Genomic DNA, 21,000 nt, shown 5'->3' with positions numbered 1-21,000 from the left:
CTACACTTGCATTAAGGTTCTAGTCCTGCATTTTCACATATAATTTATATTAGCACTCACAAAGCCTTCTAAACAAAAAATAATGTACACATATGTGTAAAAAAAAAAAAAAGTAAGCATGTTCAAAAGCACATGCAGGTTTCTCACTGAATGTTATGTTTTGCATTTTGTTTCACTGACCAATCAGAGGATCAGAATTGTACAAATATGTATCCTTACTAATCATTAACCACCTCAGCTGTTATACGATGTTCCGTTACCCCTCTTGATCTCCCTTTCACAACCCCCCAGGCACCGTTCTATTAACCTCTTCCTCCATGGCTATCAGAACTATTGGATAGAAACAGAGGAATATTCATTTGAGGAGAAACTAGTTCAAGATTTGGCTGTAAGTACTGACATAATTGGGCAGATTTTCAGTGCCCACTTCAGTGTATATTTTATGTATCCATTATAACCTATATTTAATTTCTTTGTACTGTATGCATATGCATAAACTTATGAAATATTAATCCTTATGCTTCAGGGCATAAGGTAATTTTCTGCTGTGGTCAAAAAGGCATTAATCCTGTGATGTGCATTAAGGTGGTCTATGTCTTCAGACGAACTATGTGATACTCATTCTTGGGATGATAAATGGATTAGATGAACTGTCAGACTATTTTTGTCATTACGGTAATTCCTATGTTCCTACATTTTATCTACTGGATTTTTAAAGCTTGACACAATTGATCCTTTTCCCCTCTTTAAATTTTTTGTTGATGCATAATATTTAATTTTAACATTTTCAGCTTTGAAACAAATTAATTTTGCTGTTTTCTCGTTGATACATTGGAAGGAGAAGTAAATATATGCAGCCATATTCAGCAAAAATTTAGTTTACATATGTACTTGATAAAAGTCATTGGTTAACTTCAGCATTTTGTTACTGAATATTGATTCAGAAAGACTACTGCTTTTGCTCTTCCCTCTTTGTAGTTAGTTTATCTAAAATACTTCCAAGCGGTCTATCTCCATAGTATGTAAACACAATGAAAATGGGTATATAGCTTCGTGGATCATATGAAGATGTATCAGGAGATGGTTTAGTGTTAGCAAAAACAGTGATGTTGTGTGTTTTAAAGACCCAGTGGTATAGAAGGTTGTATGATTTTTCGTAATTACAGCTAATATATTCTGCTCATACTCTGGAGAATTATATGGTCACAGTCTTCATTTGATTTTGTTGCTTCTTTGTAAAGAAAGGTATCAGGCCATTAATCGACACAGTGATTACAATTCTATCAGATTTACTGGAGAACTAAATTGAACTTCTGTAATTACGGTTATTATAATGACAGCAATTCTACAATAATTACAAACCCTACAAAGGAGTGATAACGCAACTAAGGTAAATGTGATACACCGCTCTGTTGACAGTGCTGGCTATGTTACATTTCAAACTGTCAAAAAATATTTGAAGTTGACAATACGAGCAGTCATTAACATTTTCTGAATAAAGGTTACCTAGAAATTATATGCAAAAGTGTTGTAGCAAACAGTAGTCTGAATACAATGTATCTGATTATATTATTAAAACCATTTCAATTTACCAGTAGTTCTCTTGGTAAAAATTGAGCTGGGAATTTCTTTCATTTCTAGTCCACTGGGAACGCATAATTTCTGCTGAATAAGGCTTTCCTAAGATTTTTGCGCTCTCATTCTCAATACCTTGCAAGTGCGAAACTTCTAATGTTACTATCAAATATGAATAACAACCAGATAATCTAACTTTTTCTGAGTCATGCAGGCACATAATGATGTGGGGGTATGCTGTAAGTGTTGAATAAGATGAATACTGGAAGTTAGTACAAATTGGACAGAATAAAATTACTGAAATTCATTCCTAAGCTTAATTATGGAATTTTTTTCTTACTTGTGAAGCTTAATTTGTATATTCTGATGTAAATCTTGAGACAGACACCTCCAAAAATAGATGAAGAGGAAGAGGAAGAGACCGAGAAAAAACATCCTGATCCACTTCATCAGATTATTCTCTATTTCAGTCGCACTGCTCTCACAGAGAGAAGGTAAAAAGACCTGTGTTGAAAATCAGATTGAGTAAAAGCAAACGATAACTGAATTTCTAATACCATTACAGAAGTGATTTAACACAACTGCAGTTCACTACTGTGCATGGTGAATACTTTTTTGCCTCTCAATTTCATTATTAAAACTCAGCATAACCTTTATATTGAGACAAATATTAACTACTTTTGACATTTTAAAAGTTTAGTAAATACCCAGGACAGAAATAACTGAGCATAAATTCTCAGAGAAACAGAAAGTTCATAGGAACTGCTGGTTCACTCAGAGTACCGTCCCCTGGTCTCTGCTGGTAATAGATGTGTGTTTTTGTCGTTGGTATTCATTACATTTTATTCAGTATGTCAGAAAAGGTTTCAATGATGATTAGCATGAATCTCAGGATCATTTTCTGTGTCAAATTTAGACTGTTGATAGAACACATATTTTGTATGAGTACTTCAGTGCTTCATATACTTTTTCTGTATGACTAACATAATTTTGCCATCTAACAGTTACAGTTCTTCTGACTTATATTTCTGTAATACTTTTCTGCACCTGCAACTGCCAGTGATGCTTACTTATCCAACATGACTAAGTTGAATATCCAAATATACCTCTCAGTTGTTTAATTAAAAATCTTACAGAGTCTTTGTTTGAGATAATAAAATACATTTACAATACAATTTCCAAGTGAAATAGCATTTCAATTAGACATATGTATCTACTTTAATAAAATACCCATTAATAAAAATGGTATTCAAGTATTAGGAGTATGGCACCTTTTTATTACTACATCGTAAAATAATTTTAAATATTTTTTACTCTTTATAGCAAACTAGAAGATGATCCTTTATATATTGCCTATTCCGCCATGATGGCAAAGGTAAATATATCATTTCAAGCTCCATCCCTCTCTCCACTCAGGTATTTCCTATTAGATTATTTTCAAACATTTTGCTTCTGTTTCTCACATGGACTGCTTGATACTAGTAATTTCTATATTTGAATGAAGCAAGTGTTGTTTCAAGTTATGTATATATAATGAGAAATTCCCTACTTTAAAATAGTGTTAAAAAAATTCCAGTAGGTGAAATCCTGTTGATATGACTTAACCCTTTGTTTTGTACAGGACTCATTCATGAGCAGTCTTACCAATATTAGTTATCTTTATTCTTTGGGTAATTATTTTGGAGATAATATTTAAAGCCTGTCAAAAATGAACTGACAATCAGTTTCTGCAACATATTGATTACAGCTGACACATGTGAGAAGAGTCTGGCTGTGAAGTCAAATATTATGGATATAAATAGAGAGATGACACAAGAACACATAGCCTGCAGTTACAGGGTATATATGTAGTTGAATGAATACCCTGAAGCACTCATACATTAGGGAATATCACCTTCTTAGTGTGCATGGGCACAAATAATTACAATTACAGGGATTTCAAATCTTCTTAATGCCTTGCTTGAAAAAAATTCTTTGGTTATTTTGTAGAGATACTATAATTAAAATAGGCATTATGTCTCATAATAAGCAAAATCTTGTGTTTTCTAACATAAAAAGAGCTGTCAGGAAGAAGAAGAAGAGGAAGAAGAAGAAGAAAAAGAAAAGACATTTGAGGTGAGAGATTAAATAACATTTTTCTCATCACCTAATGAGCAAGTGTTTAAAACATGTCCACTAGAATAAACGCAAGAATATCATAGTGTGTTTTGAGCTGGTTTACTAGGTTATTCATGTAAAAGATGGTGTGTTCTGAAGTTTTGGAATCAAACAACATGTGGATAATGCAGGGAGATGGCTTTCAACAACTTTGGATTTCTCATCTTCCTATTTTTCCTGAACCAGTTCCAGTCTGTATTCTGTTCTTATTTTTGTTCCCAAACACAGGAGAAAGAAATGGAAAAACAGAGAACTCTGTATCAGCAAGCTCGCTTACATGATCGTGGAGCTGCTGAGATGGTCCTTCAGATGATTAGTGCAAGCCAAGGTAATGTTCTGTGAAATATTAAAATTATACGTGCTATACACATATCATATGTATAATGCTATGCATGTATATGTAGTGTATTATGTCATTATATTTATGATACATACATCTTACGTAATTTGTATGTGGTAAACAATAAGGCAAAATAAATGACAATAACAACCATACTAAGTAACATTTCCAGACTACTTTTCTGATTAAATTGTTCATAATTCCAAGTTTTAATGTCTGTACCCTTGTTTTGACAGGTCATACAGGACCCATGGTTATTGAAACACTAAAACTTGGTATTGCTATTCTAAATGGTGGGAATACCGTCGTTCAGCAGGTAGTGCTTTTCTAACTACTGTGAGTCTTACCTTTGTGAAGGAGGCAAATAATTTTGAGAACTTTAGTGTTCTGTCATGTTTTTATTTTAGTGCCTTTAATTGTAAGCTAAATAGTGAAGAAATAGCAGGGTATTTTTGGTACAATAATAATGATGATAGTGCTTGCGTGATTTGCAATTCATATGGTAATTCAGGAAGCTGTAATTCACATTATTTTAATATAGAGGGTTTTTTTTTAAAAAACATGTGTATCTTCTAGAAAATGCTAGACTACCTGAAGGAGAAAAAGGATGCTGGATTTTTTCAGAGTCTCTCTGGCTTGATGCAGTCATGCAGGTAAAAGCACAAATCATATTATTACAGTTTGAGTTTGATTCAGGTTGGTGGCTTATTGCTCAGTGCAGGTCAATTTGTTCAATTTAAATTACAGATTGTAGAACTATTGTGGGAATTTTTTGTGAATCATAGGAATAGTATGCTAATTTTTTATAGTATTGTTCCAAAGGAGAAAATAAAGCCAAAACTGTGTATGCATTTGAATGTTCAGTTTGGAAAGGCAGAAAAGTAAAATGTAATGGCTCTTTTATCGGCCCCAGATCCCTCTAGTTTTCTGTCTGGTTGGTTCTAAGAATAGAGAAAAGCTGTCAGTGAAGGAGAGACAGGCCAGTGGAGCTTTCCTAAGCTTTCGGTTTCTGTACAACTTTGACTCTTAGTCTGAATCCTCTGCATATGTATCAGATTTGTTAGAGATGGCACGTGGCTGCTGAGACTATATTAGTCCATTCCCTTGATATACCGGAAGTTCACATTAGTTGAGGAAAAGGACTCCCATAAAGAAGGTGGAAAACTGTTGGGGTGTCTGATTACTCTTATGGTAGACAACCTCCTTTTCTCAGCCTTTCAAAGCAACAGAAGGGTTCTAAAGCAGTAGACTGGGAATTAGAAGTAGTGAAGCTGTATGATGACAGGAAAAAATGTGGAAGAAATGGTGGCCTGCACTGCAGAAATTATTACTGAGTAGTTGCAGCCTAATTAAATAGCATCTGTCTTGTAATTTTCCATTTATTTAGAACAATTTAGCAAGGACTTGCTCAAAAAGGACTTGCAGTGATGATATTACCAATTGTGTGATTTTGATAAAATGACTTGAACATTGTCAAGGGAATGAAAATTATGGTTTAAAAAATGTCTTTTGTTTTAAAGATATCGATAGATAGTAGAATATGTGACAGAATTGCTGTTTAATGGGAAAAAAAATATAATGATAGAATTTTATTTGGACTTTTTGAATGAAAATATTCTGGCTGGATAGTGAAAAGAATCATCATCTGCTATTCCAGGTGCTGGGTTATGCTACATTAGCAAAAGGAAATTCAGATATCAGTGTATTTTGACCGTGGAAGATATGGAATCTCTGATTCTATGTACCTCTTCTGAATATGCATTCAGACATTCCATATGTCTTCTGAATAACATAATAATGCATAATATATACAGGAATAATGTAATAGAAATAATAGGGATAGCTTAGTAGAAAACAGTGTCACTGAAAAATATCTGCAGTAATGTCCTTTTGGCAGACAAGTTTAAGTCAATCTAAAGACCAATATTTCAGGTTCTTTTTCAGTTTTCATTTATACATGAAACCATGAATGACATTATTGGAAGTGAAGTTGGGTAACTGGTGAGACCTGACCTGAGACTCATTTCAGAAATGGACACTGGACCCTTATTTTTGTCCCAAGCACTTTTATGTAATATTCGTATTAAATATAATATGAGGCAATGAATGTCACAATATGTAAGACTAGTAGTTGAAGGCCTCCAGACTTTTCCTAGAATAAAATAACTTTTTCGTGTTTGTTTTGTTTCTCTTTTATTTTTTTTTTTCAATATAAGTGTTCTTGACTTGAATGCATTTGAGAGACAAAACAAAGCAGAAGGCCTAGGAATGGTGACTGAAGAAGGAACTCGTAAGTAGAATGAAATTGTTTCCAGTAGTGCTTAAAAAATTATTTGTGCTTCCTTCTTTAACTAGAACTGTTATTTACTGTGGCTTGAGGTTTCTGTTGAAAAACTTACTATAAGTAATTCTAGCCTTTGAGTTCTGAATATGCTTTTTATTTACAAAATCTTTAGCAATGATTTTTAAGAAAAACATTGTAACTCCCAATATTCTTATCCTGTATTCTTGTTATTTTTCTTTGATCCACAGTCATCGTTCGTGAGCGTGGTATGTTTGGGTTTACAGTTTTTGATACTATTGTTGCAAAAATGTGTTGCAAATACTGAGAGAAATCTTTAATTGCATCTTCCCTGATATCTTTAGGTTTAGCTTTATGGTCTGCAGCAGGTTGTGTGTTCGGCTTGGATAAACAGTTTGATGCTTATTAAAGAATATATTTAAGGCATGATTTTAGCTATGACTAACCATTTACTTATTAGATATATATACTGTTGCTTTCTTTTTATTTTTTTTCTTTTTTTTTTTTTTTAGCCATGGATGCATTGGAGTGCTAAATATCTTGGCTTTGCTTTTTCTGTCTCAATTTTTTCTTTTCATTAGTATCAGTCTGTTTCTTTAAATTGCTTTAATGCTTTTATAATACTGTTTTTTATTAGAATTCCAGTTTTAAAGGTTGCTGTAAGATTATGTGTTCTCCATATGTAATCGTAACGGTTGTCACATAATAAATGTATTTATGTATTTTAAAGGTGAAAAAGTGTTGCAACGTGATGAATTTACTCGTGATCTATTTAGATTTTTACAACTGCTCTGTGAAGGACATAACAATGGTAAGTGAACTAAATTAATTTTGAGGAAAATGTGTGATGAGTCTGTTCTTAAACACAGTTGAATAGAACTGATTCTAGTGTGTTTGTTTTTTCTTCTAATCCATTTAGTTTCTGAGGTAAACTGGCATGTCAACAATTTGAATTGCAGAGTTCAATTTGAATTTTTAAGTTTTAATGTGATTTCAGTTTTTATGCCAGTCAGTTTTTATGCCAATCGTAAACCTGTTGCAAGTCATGTGGGTAGCAATTCTTCAGTTGTATTTACATTATGATCTACTGTAGTTCAGTTTCCACCATATAAACATCTGTACCCAACAGGGTACTTCAAAAGAATGTGTCCTCCGTGTCTCCATGAAAATATGACAGTAACCCTGTATTTTTTATTCCTATATATACTAACCAAGCACAAACCACTTCTTATTTCAGATTTTCAAAATTACCTACGTACTCAGATGGGCAACACCACGACAGTGAATATTATCATTAGTACAGTTGACTATCTCTTGCGTCTTCAGGTGAGGAAAAACCAGCAAAATGGAGTACAACATATTTGCTTCTCCTTCTTTTTTATAAATTCACATTTTACTGGAATCAAATGTGAAAATCCTCTCCTCAGAGTTATCTAAAATAAAGAATTCTGATTTAATTTATTTCATCTTTTTTTTTCCTTTTAAAAGAGATGACTTTTCAGAATTCTATGTGAAACCAGATTTGTTAATTTATTTCATCAGTCATTTCTTCAAGGAGCATAGATAAAAAATGCAAAAAAGTTATTGTCATGAGAAACAGATTGTCACAGAAATACTAAATTTCATCTTCTGCTGATTCAACTTTTGACGATAAAAATCTAAGCAGTAAATGCAGGGTGTTTCAAAAAGATGGACCCAATTTGAAATCACTATATATTAATTCAACTATTATCTCGATGTTGTCCGTACTGTAGGTGGGGGGAACATAGAGCCTTTATGAAAAGGTTACTAAAACTTGATAACTCATTAAACCATTTGTAAATTTTCATGGAATTGTAACATGTTGCCATCATGAAATTGGGTCCATCTTTTTGAAACCACCTGCATTGCATACAGAATCCACAATTAGAAAAGATAATGTTGTTTTTTTCTCAGGAATCAATCAGTGACTTCTATTGGTACTATTCCGGAAAGGATGTCATCGATGAATCAGGACAACGTAACTTCTCCAAAGCTTTGGCTGTCACTAAACAAATATTCAACTCCCTTACAGAATATATCCAGGTAAACAAAAGCTTTTACTCAGGGTACTAAAAGTGAAGTTGTGTGATTGCATGGCTTGATCATGTCCTATTGCACCGGCTGCAAAAGAAATCTTGGGAAGCTTTCTCATGTAACTCCATGGAAACCTGATGTTTCTTTTTTTATTTTTTCAGGGTGAAATCTTAGGAAAGGAAGGGTTTTTTTGTGTGTTGTGTGTGTTTGTTTGTTTTATATAAATAAAAATTGTGTTTTTCTTATTTTTAGGGCCCTTGCATAGGTAATCAACAGAGTTTGGCTCATAGTAGGCTGTGGGATGCAGTTGTTGGCTTTCTTCACGTCTTTGCCAATATGCAAATGAAACTTTCACAGGTATTTTCAGTAGTCAAGCAATCCTTTTTTGCATTTGTTTATAAATTACAGACAAGTGAATGTTGAAAGCTATAGAACAGTTAATATGCTGATTCCCATCGGTTGTACACGGGCCTGTTGTAATGTAGAGGTCCAACACTGAATGTCAAGACTAGCATTTTCATATCACACCTTTTAGCATTAATCATCACTGTGCACTCACCTTTTCTAATACCAAACTCGCTGTTTCCAACTCGGTTATACCTTTCTGATAATGAAGGCAGCAGTTTGGTAATTTCCTCCCTGTTGCAAAAACCTGATGACCTGTCAGAGCTGAAGCACTATTAAAAAGCATGGATCCCATGATTCAAAGAGGGAGGGAATGTGACAGTCAGTCAACTTGTCCAGTTAATTCATCACAGCCACTGAGCAGGAAGGCAGCAGGCAGCATTCATGTCCCCATGCAGGGCATTGTGGAGTCCCTCCCCTCCTCACGCTTTCAGGCTTCACTGTTCTTTTGCTTAACATAACCACGCACTCAAGGCACTAGGCACAGAATGTAAGAGTGCAGAGTCATTGCCTCCCTGTTATTCAGTGTCTCTGCTACCCTCTGACTTGCTCATAAGATTTCTTCCCACTCTACTGGAGTATATCAGAAATTTGAGGATACTTAATAGTTTTTATGTGCTTAATGTTAGTCAAAAATCCATGTTAGACTTACCACGTTCTGTAGTTAAACTAAACAGTTGTAGTTCTGTTTGAGCAATAACGCATTATGCTGTTAAATATTCCCCATGAAGTGAGAAAGCATGGATTCTTGCTGAGATGAGTGTTGCCAGATCTGTGGGATAGTCAATTTTGTGAGTTTCTGCTGTCCCTATCTGCACTTCGGTACACCTTAATGCTTTATTAAAGCCCATCTTTAAGGTATTAATATCTCTGCTGTAGTAAGTTACCCTCATATTTTATGAGACTTCTAATAGAATTCATAATAAAATGACAATGAAATGTTGCTGAAGAATGTGAACTACATTTAGATGACCATCTTGCATACTTTTTCTAAATGTGTTTAATTTTCTGGATAAATAGAAACAAACAAAAAAAACCACCTTGTTTTATTCCATTTTTTACAGGACTCTGCTCAGATTGAGTTGCTTAAAGAACTGCTAGATCTGCTAAAGGATATGGTAGTGATGCTCTTGTCACTGCTTGAAGGTTGGACCTGTCTTTCTTTATGGTCAAATATGATAATCTCAGATTCATAATGTAAAGTATAATAATTAAGTTAATCTTTCTAAACTGTATTTTTTTTTTAAATTGCCTTTATGTAATGCCAGGGAAAAAAACAAAACAAACAAACAAAAGCAAACAAACACAAACGCAAAAAAACAACCAAAAAACAAACCCAAAAAAACCTCTTTCATATAGATTTAACAATTACTCTGAAACATTTTTGTTCTGTTCTCAACATAAATATGAAATGTATTTATTTAAAATGTAGCGATGCCAAATAATTTTCTGTTTTAACACACGATTTAGGTAACGTTGTAAATGGAACTATTGGAAAACAAATGGTAGACACGCTTGTAGAGTCATCTAGCAACGTAGAAATGATTTTGAAATTCTTTGACATGTTCCTCAAGTTAAAAGATCTGACTAACTCAGATGCTTTCAAAGAGTATGACCCAGATGGTAAAGGCATCATTTCAAAGAAGGAATTCCAGAAATCAATGGAAGCTCAAAAACAGTACATACAGTCTGAGATTGAATTCCTGCTGTCCTGTGCAGAAGCTGATGAAAATGATATGTTTAACTATGTTGATTTTGTGGAAAGATTCCATGAACCAGCCAAAGACATTGGATTTAATGTAGCTGTATTGCTAACAAACCTTTCAGAGCATATGCCTAATGATTCACGCCTTCAGAGCTTACTTGAACCTGCAGAAAGTGTTCTTAATTACTTTGAACCATACCTTGGCCGTATTGAAATAATGGGTGGAGCCAAGAAAATAGAAAGAGTTTACTTTGAAATCAGTGAATCCAGTAGAATGCAGTGGGAGAAGCCACAAGTGAAGGAATCTAAAAGGCAGTTCATCTTTGATGTTGTAAATGAAGGTGGAGAGCAAGAAAAAATGGAACTCTTTGTGAATTTCTGTGAAGACACAATCTTTGAAATGCAGTTAGCATCCCAGATATCTGAAACAGATTCATCTGAGAGACCTGAGGAAGATGAAGAGGAGGAGTCTTGTTATGTAGTGGATATTGGAGATGACGAGGAAGAGGAAAAGTCCCTGGAATCTGCTTCAGCTTTTGCAATGGCCTGTGTTGCAGTGAAGAAGAATGTTGCAAACTTTTTGAAAATGGTCACTGTGAAGAACCTAAAGAAACAATACAGGAAAGTTAGAAAGATGACAATAAAAGAGATGGTGAAAGTGTTTTTCTCCTTTTTCTGGCTCGTATTTGTGGGGATGTTCCAGTTGTTCTTTACTATAGTGTGGGGAATTTTCCAGATTCTTTGGAGCACTGTATTTGGCGGTGGCCTGGTTGAAGGAGCCAAAAACATCAAAGTTACTAAAATATTAGGGGACATGCCTGACCCGACACAGTTTGGAATCCATGATGATGTTATGGAAGCAGAAAAAGCTGAGGGTGCTGAGCATGGCATCAGAGATGACCTTGCGCAGTCTGTGAAGGGTGAAAAGGGAGAAGCCGACATAATCTCAGACATTTTTGGCATTCCTACAAAGAAAGAAGGTGGCTCAAAACACGCTCATGATGCTGGACTTGGAGATATTGCAGAAATCCTTGGTATTGATATCCAGTCATCTTTAGAAAACACAGTTCAAAAGAAAAAAGGATTACAGGTATGTTAAAGAGATTTTGTATTTGTTTGCAGAAGATAATAATAATACAAATATATTACTGAATTATCTGTTAGCAACTGGATTGTTTGCCAGTTAACTGAATAGATGTTCTCAATGAGAACACACTTCATAATCTGCACTCATTTAAAACCAAACTGGAGAGTCTACATGGCAGAAAAATTCAACCCTCTGTGTTTAGAGGTCATTGCAGTAAACTGTTGTTATTGTTCATTTGGACATGACTCAAAACAAAAAATGCTAGTAACTTTCTAGGCACAATTTTTGCATTAAATTGTTTACAGTCCTGCTCATTCTTTCACAGTATATTTCAACTACTTTCACAATATACTTTCTCCATGATAAGCCTTATCATTGTCTTCTTTCTTCTACATGCTTTAGTGATCACATACAAGAAAATGTCCTTTTTTTTCTGTTATTTGAAATAATTTTGCCTTAATTTATTATTACTTTAATTTTATCATATAATCATTCTTTACATTCTGTTTTATGAACAATATGTTTTGTTCCACTTAGCTGAGCTAAATATAATTTATCGTTCTGTTTAAAAAGGGATTAAACTAAATGCCAAAACTCAGAAGTAGTTGACACATTTTGAAGGCATTCTGTTTCGCTCCACAATTCAGCTCTCTTTCCACTAGTTATTCAAATATATCTTTTCTCTCATTGTTAATGCACCTCCTTATGGCATTTTCAAGTTAAATTTCCATTGTACATCTTCTTAGTTCATTATTTCCTCTTCGTTCATATGTTTTTCTCCAAGATTTGTTTATTGCTGAGATTGAACTATATTTTTCCATTTTAAAAATTTCTTTATTAATTCATTTTTATGCGTGTACTTAAAAATAAGAGTCTTTTAAAATCCTGTCTCACTTAGCATAAATGTAATGTTGGTATTTAAAAATACTATGTTAACTTAAGGATTTTAGCAGGTCTGAGTCAGTATTTTAGAATTTTCTTTGCTTTACTTTGATTTATACATTTCTTTCAGATTTGTTTGTAACTATTGATAAAAATGCTCAGTAATTTATGCAGATACTTTGAGTCATTAGTGTGAAGTCACCTATGCAATTTATCCAGCTTTTACCTTTAATATGCTCTCTAGTGAAACTTACCAAAATAATGTTTACACTAATTCTATATTACAGAAATTGCTATTCAGATCGTGTATATGAACTGCTCGAGTAATCCAGTTAGAGCACTAGTGATGTGATATAAGTGTTAAGTGTTGCTCAAAGAAGAAACAGCAATGTAAGAATAAATAATTCCCTTCAGGAAGTCACTATGTCTTTCGTAAGCATTTACAGTAATAAAACTTACACAAATGGATCAAAACAGAAATTCATTCTTCTGTACTGGAAAAGCAGTCGTGTAGTGATAAGGTAAATGACATTGCTATATAGCCAGAGAAACTGCAAAACAGCCTATGGGGTTGTGTACTATGTCGTTAGGACTCAGTTTTTACTGTGAAGTTCAACAAGAATCTGTGCTGAGAGCCATGCAGGTTCACAAATAAGAAAAGAATAGTGAGCTAACAGAGTTTGCTGAGAAATCTAAGTTAGTTGTAGAAGTAAAATCAAGAGCTAACTGCGAAGTTGCAGAAAATCCTTAAAATAGCAGATGAAAATCAGTGAAGTGATGTACCATATGGGAGGAAACGTTATAATATTACATGTAAAATGTTAGATTTTGAGCTCATTCTTACCACTTGGGTATGAAATCTTGGGAATATAACAGGATTGTACAGGAGTATCAGTTCAATGAAAATGTCAATCAACATAGATCAAAAAAGCAAACTGAAATTTTGAATTGTTGAGAAAGGAATAGAGAGAAAAACCTCAGAATACTACTGTGCTCCATGAACCCAAATATATCTGTATCTTGAAGACCAGGTTCCCCTATTTCAAAAATAATGTAATAAAACTGAAAAAAGGTTCAGTGAAGGTCAAAAAGTTAGCAAAACTTGATATGGAACAAATCTTGTGTATGGAATCAAGTAGGCCAAGGCTCTTCATCCTGGAAAGGAGACAACTGATAGAGCATATGATAGAGGGATGGAGAGAACGGATAGGGATTTATTCATTCTTGTTCCACCCTACCCCTCAGAAGAACTAGGCATCATCAAAATGATCTCTGAATTACCCTCAACCAGCTTGAGATCTTAGGGGAAACTTTTGTGGAAGAGTTACGCATGCTTCCATCACATGTACTAGACGAGCTTCCTTCCATCACTAGCAGACAATTGTGTCTAAGCACTTTGAGAGAATACAGAAGAGGGTAAAGAGCTAAGGCAGGTTTTTGCAAAGTGAATGGCAACAAATTTAGGCGCTTTAGATTCCTTTGTGAATCTAGGACTTGGGAGCCTACATCTCTTTGATTTCCAGTGAAGCTTAGATACGCAAACTGCATTTGAAATAACTTTACTTTGGTCTTGCAAGACTGAGCCTAAAGGCCTTTGAAATCCAGGCCCCAGCTTCTTTGTTGCAGTTAGCCATCTGTGAAATTGTATATTGGTTTTTCCTTATCTCAAGGGAATGCTGTAAACCCATACTTGAGATGGCTGTGAGGTGTGCCAGTAAAGGTTTAATGAACTGCCAACCCACTTAAAATATGCTGAAGAAAACACTGCGTATGTAAAAGCTGTTTAAATATTTGTCAGATTTCAATTGCATCAGTTGATCATGACAAAGTAATTGTGTTTTGTAATATCTGATAATTGCGCAGATCTTTTCTCAGATTTTTGCTGCTCTGATTGATATCTTATTCCTCTTTTCATATTTGGAATGAGGCAAACTGATGCTCATTTCCCACATGATCAGTAACTGCATTGAGTCTTTGTGCGTGACCTTTGTCTTAAGGTATTATATGGATGTAGTTACCATCATCCTAATCTGTCTGATAGCCATGTATAATTCCTTTAAGTTCAGTCAACTGGCCCAGTTACAGTGTTGATATAACTCTATACTGAAAAAGGCTATCAGAAAAATTTCTGCAGTTTTCACTGTTAAAAGCTACTCTGAGCTGTCTGGTTTTAAAAATCTAACACTTGAAAAGTGCACAGCAATAAAAAAAAAAAAAAATAGTGTGGTAATTATTTTATGTGTTTCTTAGAAAACAGTAACTAAAGCTACCAACATTTTATTTCAGATCTATAGTGATAGTTAAAATACTTTTTGCAGATATCTGAAATTGCAAAAGAAGCTGAAACAAAAAGAAAAGCAGAAGCTGAGAAGGCTGAGTAAGTTATTTTTACACAATTCTTGTTTAATTCCTTGTTACTTGCAAATCTTTGATAATTTCAGCAGAAAGAATCCAAGCAATGCACAGTATTCACAGCATTTTATGTTCACTTGGTCTCATCAGTATTTTGAAAAGCATCACAGTCCCTAAGAGGTGGCAGACCATCGCAGTGGGTAACAAAATGGTAATCTGGTTTTTGTGGCCCTTGAAAACTGCATTTACAAATCTGTGACCATTGCCTTTTAAAAAATTCCCATAACTACCTTTAAAAATTAGCACTAGTCTTGAAAAATACTCTGCAACTTGTCATTACTGCTATTTACACTTTCCCTGCTACCCACTATAATTTTCAGGCAACAATAGTTGATCACTGAAACACAACATTTGACTAACCTAACAATTTTCATCATTGCTGTAGTATCTGTTCTCAAGTTGTGAATTTGACAGCAGATACATTCCTTTGTCTGGACATCCTGCTGTAAGGGCCATGCTGTCTTTAGGGACCTCCAGCCACATTGTAGACTTGCAGTCTGATGAATGCCCTTAAAATATTGGTAGACACAAACAAAAGATCTCCTAGAGATCCTTACCTATTCAAAAGCTATACATAATTTTTTTGTTTTGTTTTCTAGTTTGCTTCATGTTTAAAATGTTTACTTCAGCCTCATCTTTCTCTTCTTATGCTGAAGTTCTTTTTTTTTAAGTGTGCCATTTGGGTCAACATTTTAGACTGGATGCACTTTGTATAGCTTGTCTGAAAACTATCCTTTTTTTTCCCCCTATGTGTGTGTATATATGTTTATATGTGTGTATGTATGTGTACATGTATATATATATCTGTATGTCTTACATGGACAAGAATATGTATACATACATATACAGTCACACAAGCGTGCATTTAAAGTATACCATCAGCACTATCTATAATGGTTCTTCAGTATATTTTCATTTCCTATCTGTTATCTTTCAGGCTCCATCTAACATACTTTTTCAATTAACGAGTCCTCTTGCATTTTATTGTCACAGAATTCATTTGTCTTCAATCCCTACAGGGATGTTAAGCATATTATTATAATTGTTTATAGCACTTCAAATAATTAAAAAGTGCGCTTAAAACATTCTGTGGGTTTTTTTTTGGTACTATGTGGGCAAAGAACCTGTTGATGAGTGTTACTCAGTATGAAGATAGTAACTTCTAGATAAGCAGTTTCAGAAACTGTTGTTTTATCCAGACCCTGTTACAATGTAGCTTTGTTTGTTCATATTTAGATGGGTCAAAAGACCCCTTCCGCAAGTTTTGTTAAATCAATATAATTGCTGGGTTTTTTTCGTTGTTGACTGATTTTGATCTCCTGATTAGACACTCATAGCAGATTCACCAGTAGTTCAGTAAAGCAATTTGTAAATATCTAGGAATTTACCCAGAATCTCCTGTGCTGCTCATTTTCTTATTTTAGGCTTTTTCACCTCTTATTTTCCATAAGCATGATCCTTTTTCTACCTCTATTATTTTACTGGACTTTTTTCCCTATTCCCTGTTGTTTTTTCTTGTCTGCCGTGTTTAAGTCTCCTATCAAGTCCTTTAGCAGAATATTAAAACTTCTATCAGCTTAAAACTTTGAGTTTAAATGGCTAGAAAATAAACACATTCTTAGAGAGCCATCATATGATTCCTGCTGGGATAGTAGTGTGATGAAGTGAACCACATACTGCAATTCTCTATCCTCATGCCTGAAACTTTCAGCCACCTTGATGCCTCAACATTATTTTATGTATATGCAAATTCAGCTTATTTTTAATTTAGTAACCAGCTAACTCAAGAAAGTACATATTAACTCCTCAAATTTTCATGTTGCTTGTATTGAGTATATATATACATCTCTGGTTTTGGCAAACATTATCCACACTTGGCACAGTAACTTCTGCCTGGTTTTTGGCTTTTTACCCTTTTGATCTCCCCTCAACAACTCTGGGTTTACTGCTTGCCTTAAGTTTTTAACTTAGAATAATTTTTCTCCCAGCGTCAAAATTATCTTTCTGAATTAGAACTCCTTCTAAATGAATGCGTTTACAATACAGAAGTTTGGCAAGGTTATTTTTGTTTAGATAACAGAATTTCTTTTAGCATGGAAGATGGTGAAAAGCAAGATAAAGCAAAAGAAGTACAATCTGAGCAGCTAGAAGAGGGAAAAATGAAGAAAAAGAAGAGAAGGCATGGCCAAAAAGTTGAGAAACCAGAGGCCGTTATGGCTAACTTCTTCAAAGTTTTGGAAGTTTATCAAACAAAAATGCTTGTAAGTTCTTTTAAAATTCTTTTAGTCATAGAATTTCTATTTATGAAATATAGAACACTTGTTTGATATTGAAGGGAGAAATGACTTCATGAAAGGAACATTGACCTGAGTTTTCAAATGACTGGCTGTATTCAGTTTTTCATTATTTTTGTAATGCTTCATAGAATTATATTAATAGTTTGTGTGTGTAATTTCTCCTGTCTTGGTCCGAAAGGGCAGATTAACTACTTGAGCTCCTTGTTAGGAGCTCCTTATTTTCCATAATCTAATTTCTAGACTATAATTTTGCTTTCTATAACATTTTTCTTTGTTCTTAAAACCATTAAATTATGACCTCTGAAATCTTCTCAACTAGTTTATTCCAGTATTCCAGAATTTCTTTTCCAGACTTCCTTCTAGAAAATTTTCCTTAATGTTCTATTTCAGTCTTTCCTGTTGCAATTTTAAGCCCATTATTTTTAATACTGCTTACCATGAAACGGGAGAATAGGCTGTCAGGAAATGCAATTGCTCATTTTAACTAGTGTATGAAGGCAACACAGTTACTTATTTACTTTCTTAGAAACTGTGCTGCCTACTTTCCCTGTTTTAATACTAGATACAGGCCACCTCTAATTTTTTTTTTTTTTTACTTTCAGCACTACTTGGCAAGAAATTTTTATAACTTAAGGTTTCTTGCTCTATTTGTTGCATTCGCCATCAACTTTATTCTTCTGTTTTACAAGGTAAGATTATGCATTCTTCCTTAACTGGTTTTTGCTTATTTCCAGAGGAATATTTAATGATGGTTTCAAGGCTTGCAAAGTCATTATTGCAAGCCCTTCGAACATGAACTAAAAACATTTAGATATGAAGTAGTTAAAATAATATTATAAATTTGGTAACTAAAATTTGTGATACTAAACCTATTCTGTTTTTATTTTACTCAGGCTGAATGAAAACAGATCGATCTCACTCATCTTTTATAGCTGAGCATGTGTTTGTAGGCACTTTTTTATTTACTCACATAAGTCTGTTATTGTTTGGATTGATTATCTTGTCACTGGGAATTTGAAATCTAACTAAAATATCAAAACTGTTGCTTTTTTTTCCTCTCATTTGTTTTAAAGATACTGTGAGACTTCAGTTCACCTGATTATTCTCAATTATCATATTTCTACTTTTTCTAAAGAACCTTACTGACTGTACTCATTTTTGACTGGGAAATAGTTTATGTATAATTTTAGAATCAGATTAATGTCTCAGTTTAACTAGATGAGCTCATATGTTTTAGTTATACTTAATTTGTTCATAATTTTTTTTCATGCCTTTGAGGCCTAGAGTTTGTTATTTTGGAGGGAGTGTTTATTTAATTTTTCATATTTTTTCATTAGTAAACTCTAATAAACATAAAATCTTTTTTTTTTTTTTCCTTTCTGTGTTTCCATATGAGAGTATAACTCAGTTTTCATTCTTATTCACTCCATTTTCTTTGTTGTCGTTGCCAATATGGTTGTTAGTGACTGTCGTGATGAAGGTTATTTCTATACTGGGATTGGGACTTAGAATGGTATGAGCAGGTGGAAGAAATATAAAGAAAGAGAGGCCTTTTCATACAGTTCTTATATATATATAAAAAAAAATATATATATATATAACTGATGAATAAGGTTATACATCCATACTTAAAACTAAATCTCAGAGTTTTACCTGAATCTAATGAGTTGTTTCACATTCTTGTGTATAACTCAATGGTACGAAGTAGAACATCTTCTGCAGCCTTCGCTAATGTTATTCCAGAATCTTCACAACCTCTGTCCATGAAAAGGAGTGAGTAGAATTAACTAAAGAGAACTCCCAGCCCTAAAAGCAGATTTTTTTTCCTTTCCTTACAGATTTGAAGTCCTTAAGAAAAGTCCTAATTCATGTTTATTATGGACTCCAGCCCTTTTAATTTTCCCATTCTAGATACAGCATACAAGTTGCAATAAGCTGATGAATCCTGCAATATTACTTTTTCTAGTTCTGTTGTTTACAACCAAAAACTTCAGAGAACACAAAAGCAGCTGGCTGAACATTCAGTCTAGATGTAACTGAATCTTGATCTCAAATATCTTTAAAACCAATTCCTACAGCTCTTGGAGATGGGGTAGATAAAGACGCAAAAGGCTTTTGAAAACTGGGTAGAATTTTTGTGCACCGTTCCAGGAGAAAGACCATCAGGGCTATTTAAGGCTCCTTCTTGCTTCTCTCTTTCCAGTCTACATGGCTAGAAAAGATGTATTTCAAAGGTATATGCAGATGCCAGCTTCTGTCTATGCCAGCCCTTTTCTCCCCACTCTTCTGCTTTCTCTTTGGGTCTTGTGGGACAGTCAACAGCCAATTCTGTTGCAGAGTTGAGGACAAAAGGTTATGTTTATCAGTTCAGATCTGTCTGTGATAGACAGAGAAAGGTCAGCAGGAGCCAAACAGGACTGAACAGGACTTCAGCTTTAAGATAAAGCTGTCAAAAGAAGGATATTTAGGGCTTTATTTCTAAGGTCAGTTTTTTAAAGTCATTAGAAGAATTTAGGGCAGTATGTCAGCTTTGTGTCTTGGGATATTTATGAAATACTGATTAAATAATCTATTAATTTTTAGCTTTAAAATAAGTCATTAAATAAAATTTTATGGACAATATGCAAGTTGATAACACGAGGACTTTGTTTCTTTCTAGACTCTGGTAATCAGGAACAATGCAGACTACAGAACAAACCCTAAATTCAGTCATATTATATAATCTTGTCAGTGCTTGGTTCTTCCAAGAAAACATTTTTGCATAACTTTTTTATTGTTTGCTTTGGTTTTGCTATGGCACTGTTAATGAGGACTTGTAAACTGTCACACACCTCTACTTGCTTTTTCTAGATTCTCTTTTCAGTGATGTGAGATGATGTGGAGACTTCTACTGTGAAAATGAAGGACATTACTGTTCAAAGCTCATGCTCTACCGTCTTCCCATGAACAGGCTTTGCAAACATCATTCTAGTAAAGGAAAAGCTTTTAAGTTTCTTGTGTGTTTTCAATATGCTTGACTGTCTCCCAGGTGACAGAAGAGCCACTTGATGAAGTAGAGGAAGACTCTAATCTCTGGAACTCTTTTGATGAAGAGGAAGAGGAGGAGGGCATGGTTTTTTTTGTTTTAGAAGAAAGTACAGGTTACATGGCACCTGCTCTGAGAGCGTTGGCAGTTATTCATACCATCATCTCCTTTGTCTGTGTGATTGGATACTATTGCCTGAAGGCAAGTTCTGAATCTTACTACTAATCTACTATTTTTAAAGAACATTGGCTGTGTCCCAAAGCGAGTTTTGGAGCTGATACTGGGATACCTATTTTTACCTAATAGTTTAAAAATTTTCGCTATTCAGTATGCAGATGTTTTCCTCCTGTCTTCAGTCTGGCAGAGATGGAGTTAACGTTCTTCATAACAGTGTGTGTTTTGGACTTGTGGTTGAAATAGGGTTGGTAACACACCCACATTCTTTTGATTAATGCTGAACAGTGCTTTCGCACTGTGAAGGCTTTATCTTTGCTTTATCCGCTCTGTGTGTCCCCCAGTGAGTATACACAGCTGGGACAGCTGACCTGAACAGACCAAAGGGCTAGTGCATACTGTGCAATGTCATGCTCAGCAACGAAAACTGGGAGGGGGAGCTTGTCTTCCAACATGGCCATTGCCCAGAGACAGACGAGGCACTGCTCTGCTTGTGGGAGGTGCTAGTGTGATGTTTGGTTTTATACAGTGTTATAAAGAGTACTTAATACTGTAGGTAGATATCATGGTTTCTAAAAATATAT

General features: G+C 34.2%; 1 protein-coding gene across 11 annotated transcripts in view; it reads left to right on the top strand.

The window, feature by feature from the left end:
* The window catches only part of RYR3 (ryanodine receptor 3), a 255,759-nt gene that overhangs the window by 220,105 nt on the left and 14,654 nt on the right, over positions 1-21,000 (top strand). For 5 of the 11 annotated variants that reach the window (XM_065840053.2, XM_065840051.2, XM_065840052.2 and 2 more), the window contains 18 exons: positions 1,960-2,069; positions 2,899-2,950; positions 3,634-3,690; positions 3,961-4,060; positions 4,309-4,388; positions 4,649-4,725; positions 6,289-6,362; positions 6,605-6,622; positions 7,105-7,185; positions 7,612-7,700; positions 8,310-8,438; positions 8,682-8,786; positions 9,899-9,980; positions 10,305-11,629; positions 14,827-14,885; positions 17,013-17,181; positions 17,820-17,906; positions 20,246-20,443. In XM_065840053.2, coding sequence (XP_065696125.1) covers positions 1,960-2,069; positions 2,899-2,950; positions 3,634-3,690; positions 3,961-4,060; positions 4,309-4,388; positions 4,649-4,725; positions 6,289-6,362; positions 6,605-6,622; positions 7,105-7,185; positions 7,612-7,700; positions 8,310-8,438; positions 8,682-8,786; positions 9,899-9,980; positions 10,305-11,629; positions 14,827-14,885; positions 17,013-17,181; positions 17,820-17,906; positions 20,246-20,443 — 2,892 coding nt within the window. The other 6 variants (XM_065840054.2, XM_065840050.2, XM_071809340.1 and 3 more) reach the window with 4 other exon arrangements.

Source organism: Patagioenas fasciata, chromosome 5, assembly GCF_037038585.1.
Source record: "Patagioenas fasciata isolate bPatFas1 chromosome 5, bPatFas1.hap1, whole genome shotgun sequence".
NCBI lineage: Eukaryota > Metazoa > Chordata > Aves > Columbiformes > Columbidae > Patagioenas > Patagioenas fasciata.
This window is presented reverse-complemented; position numbering and strand designations above follow the sequence as displayed.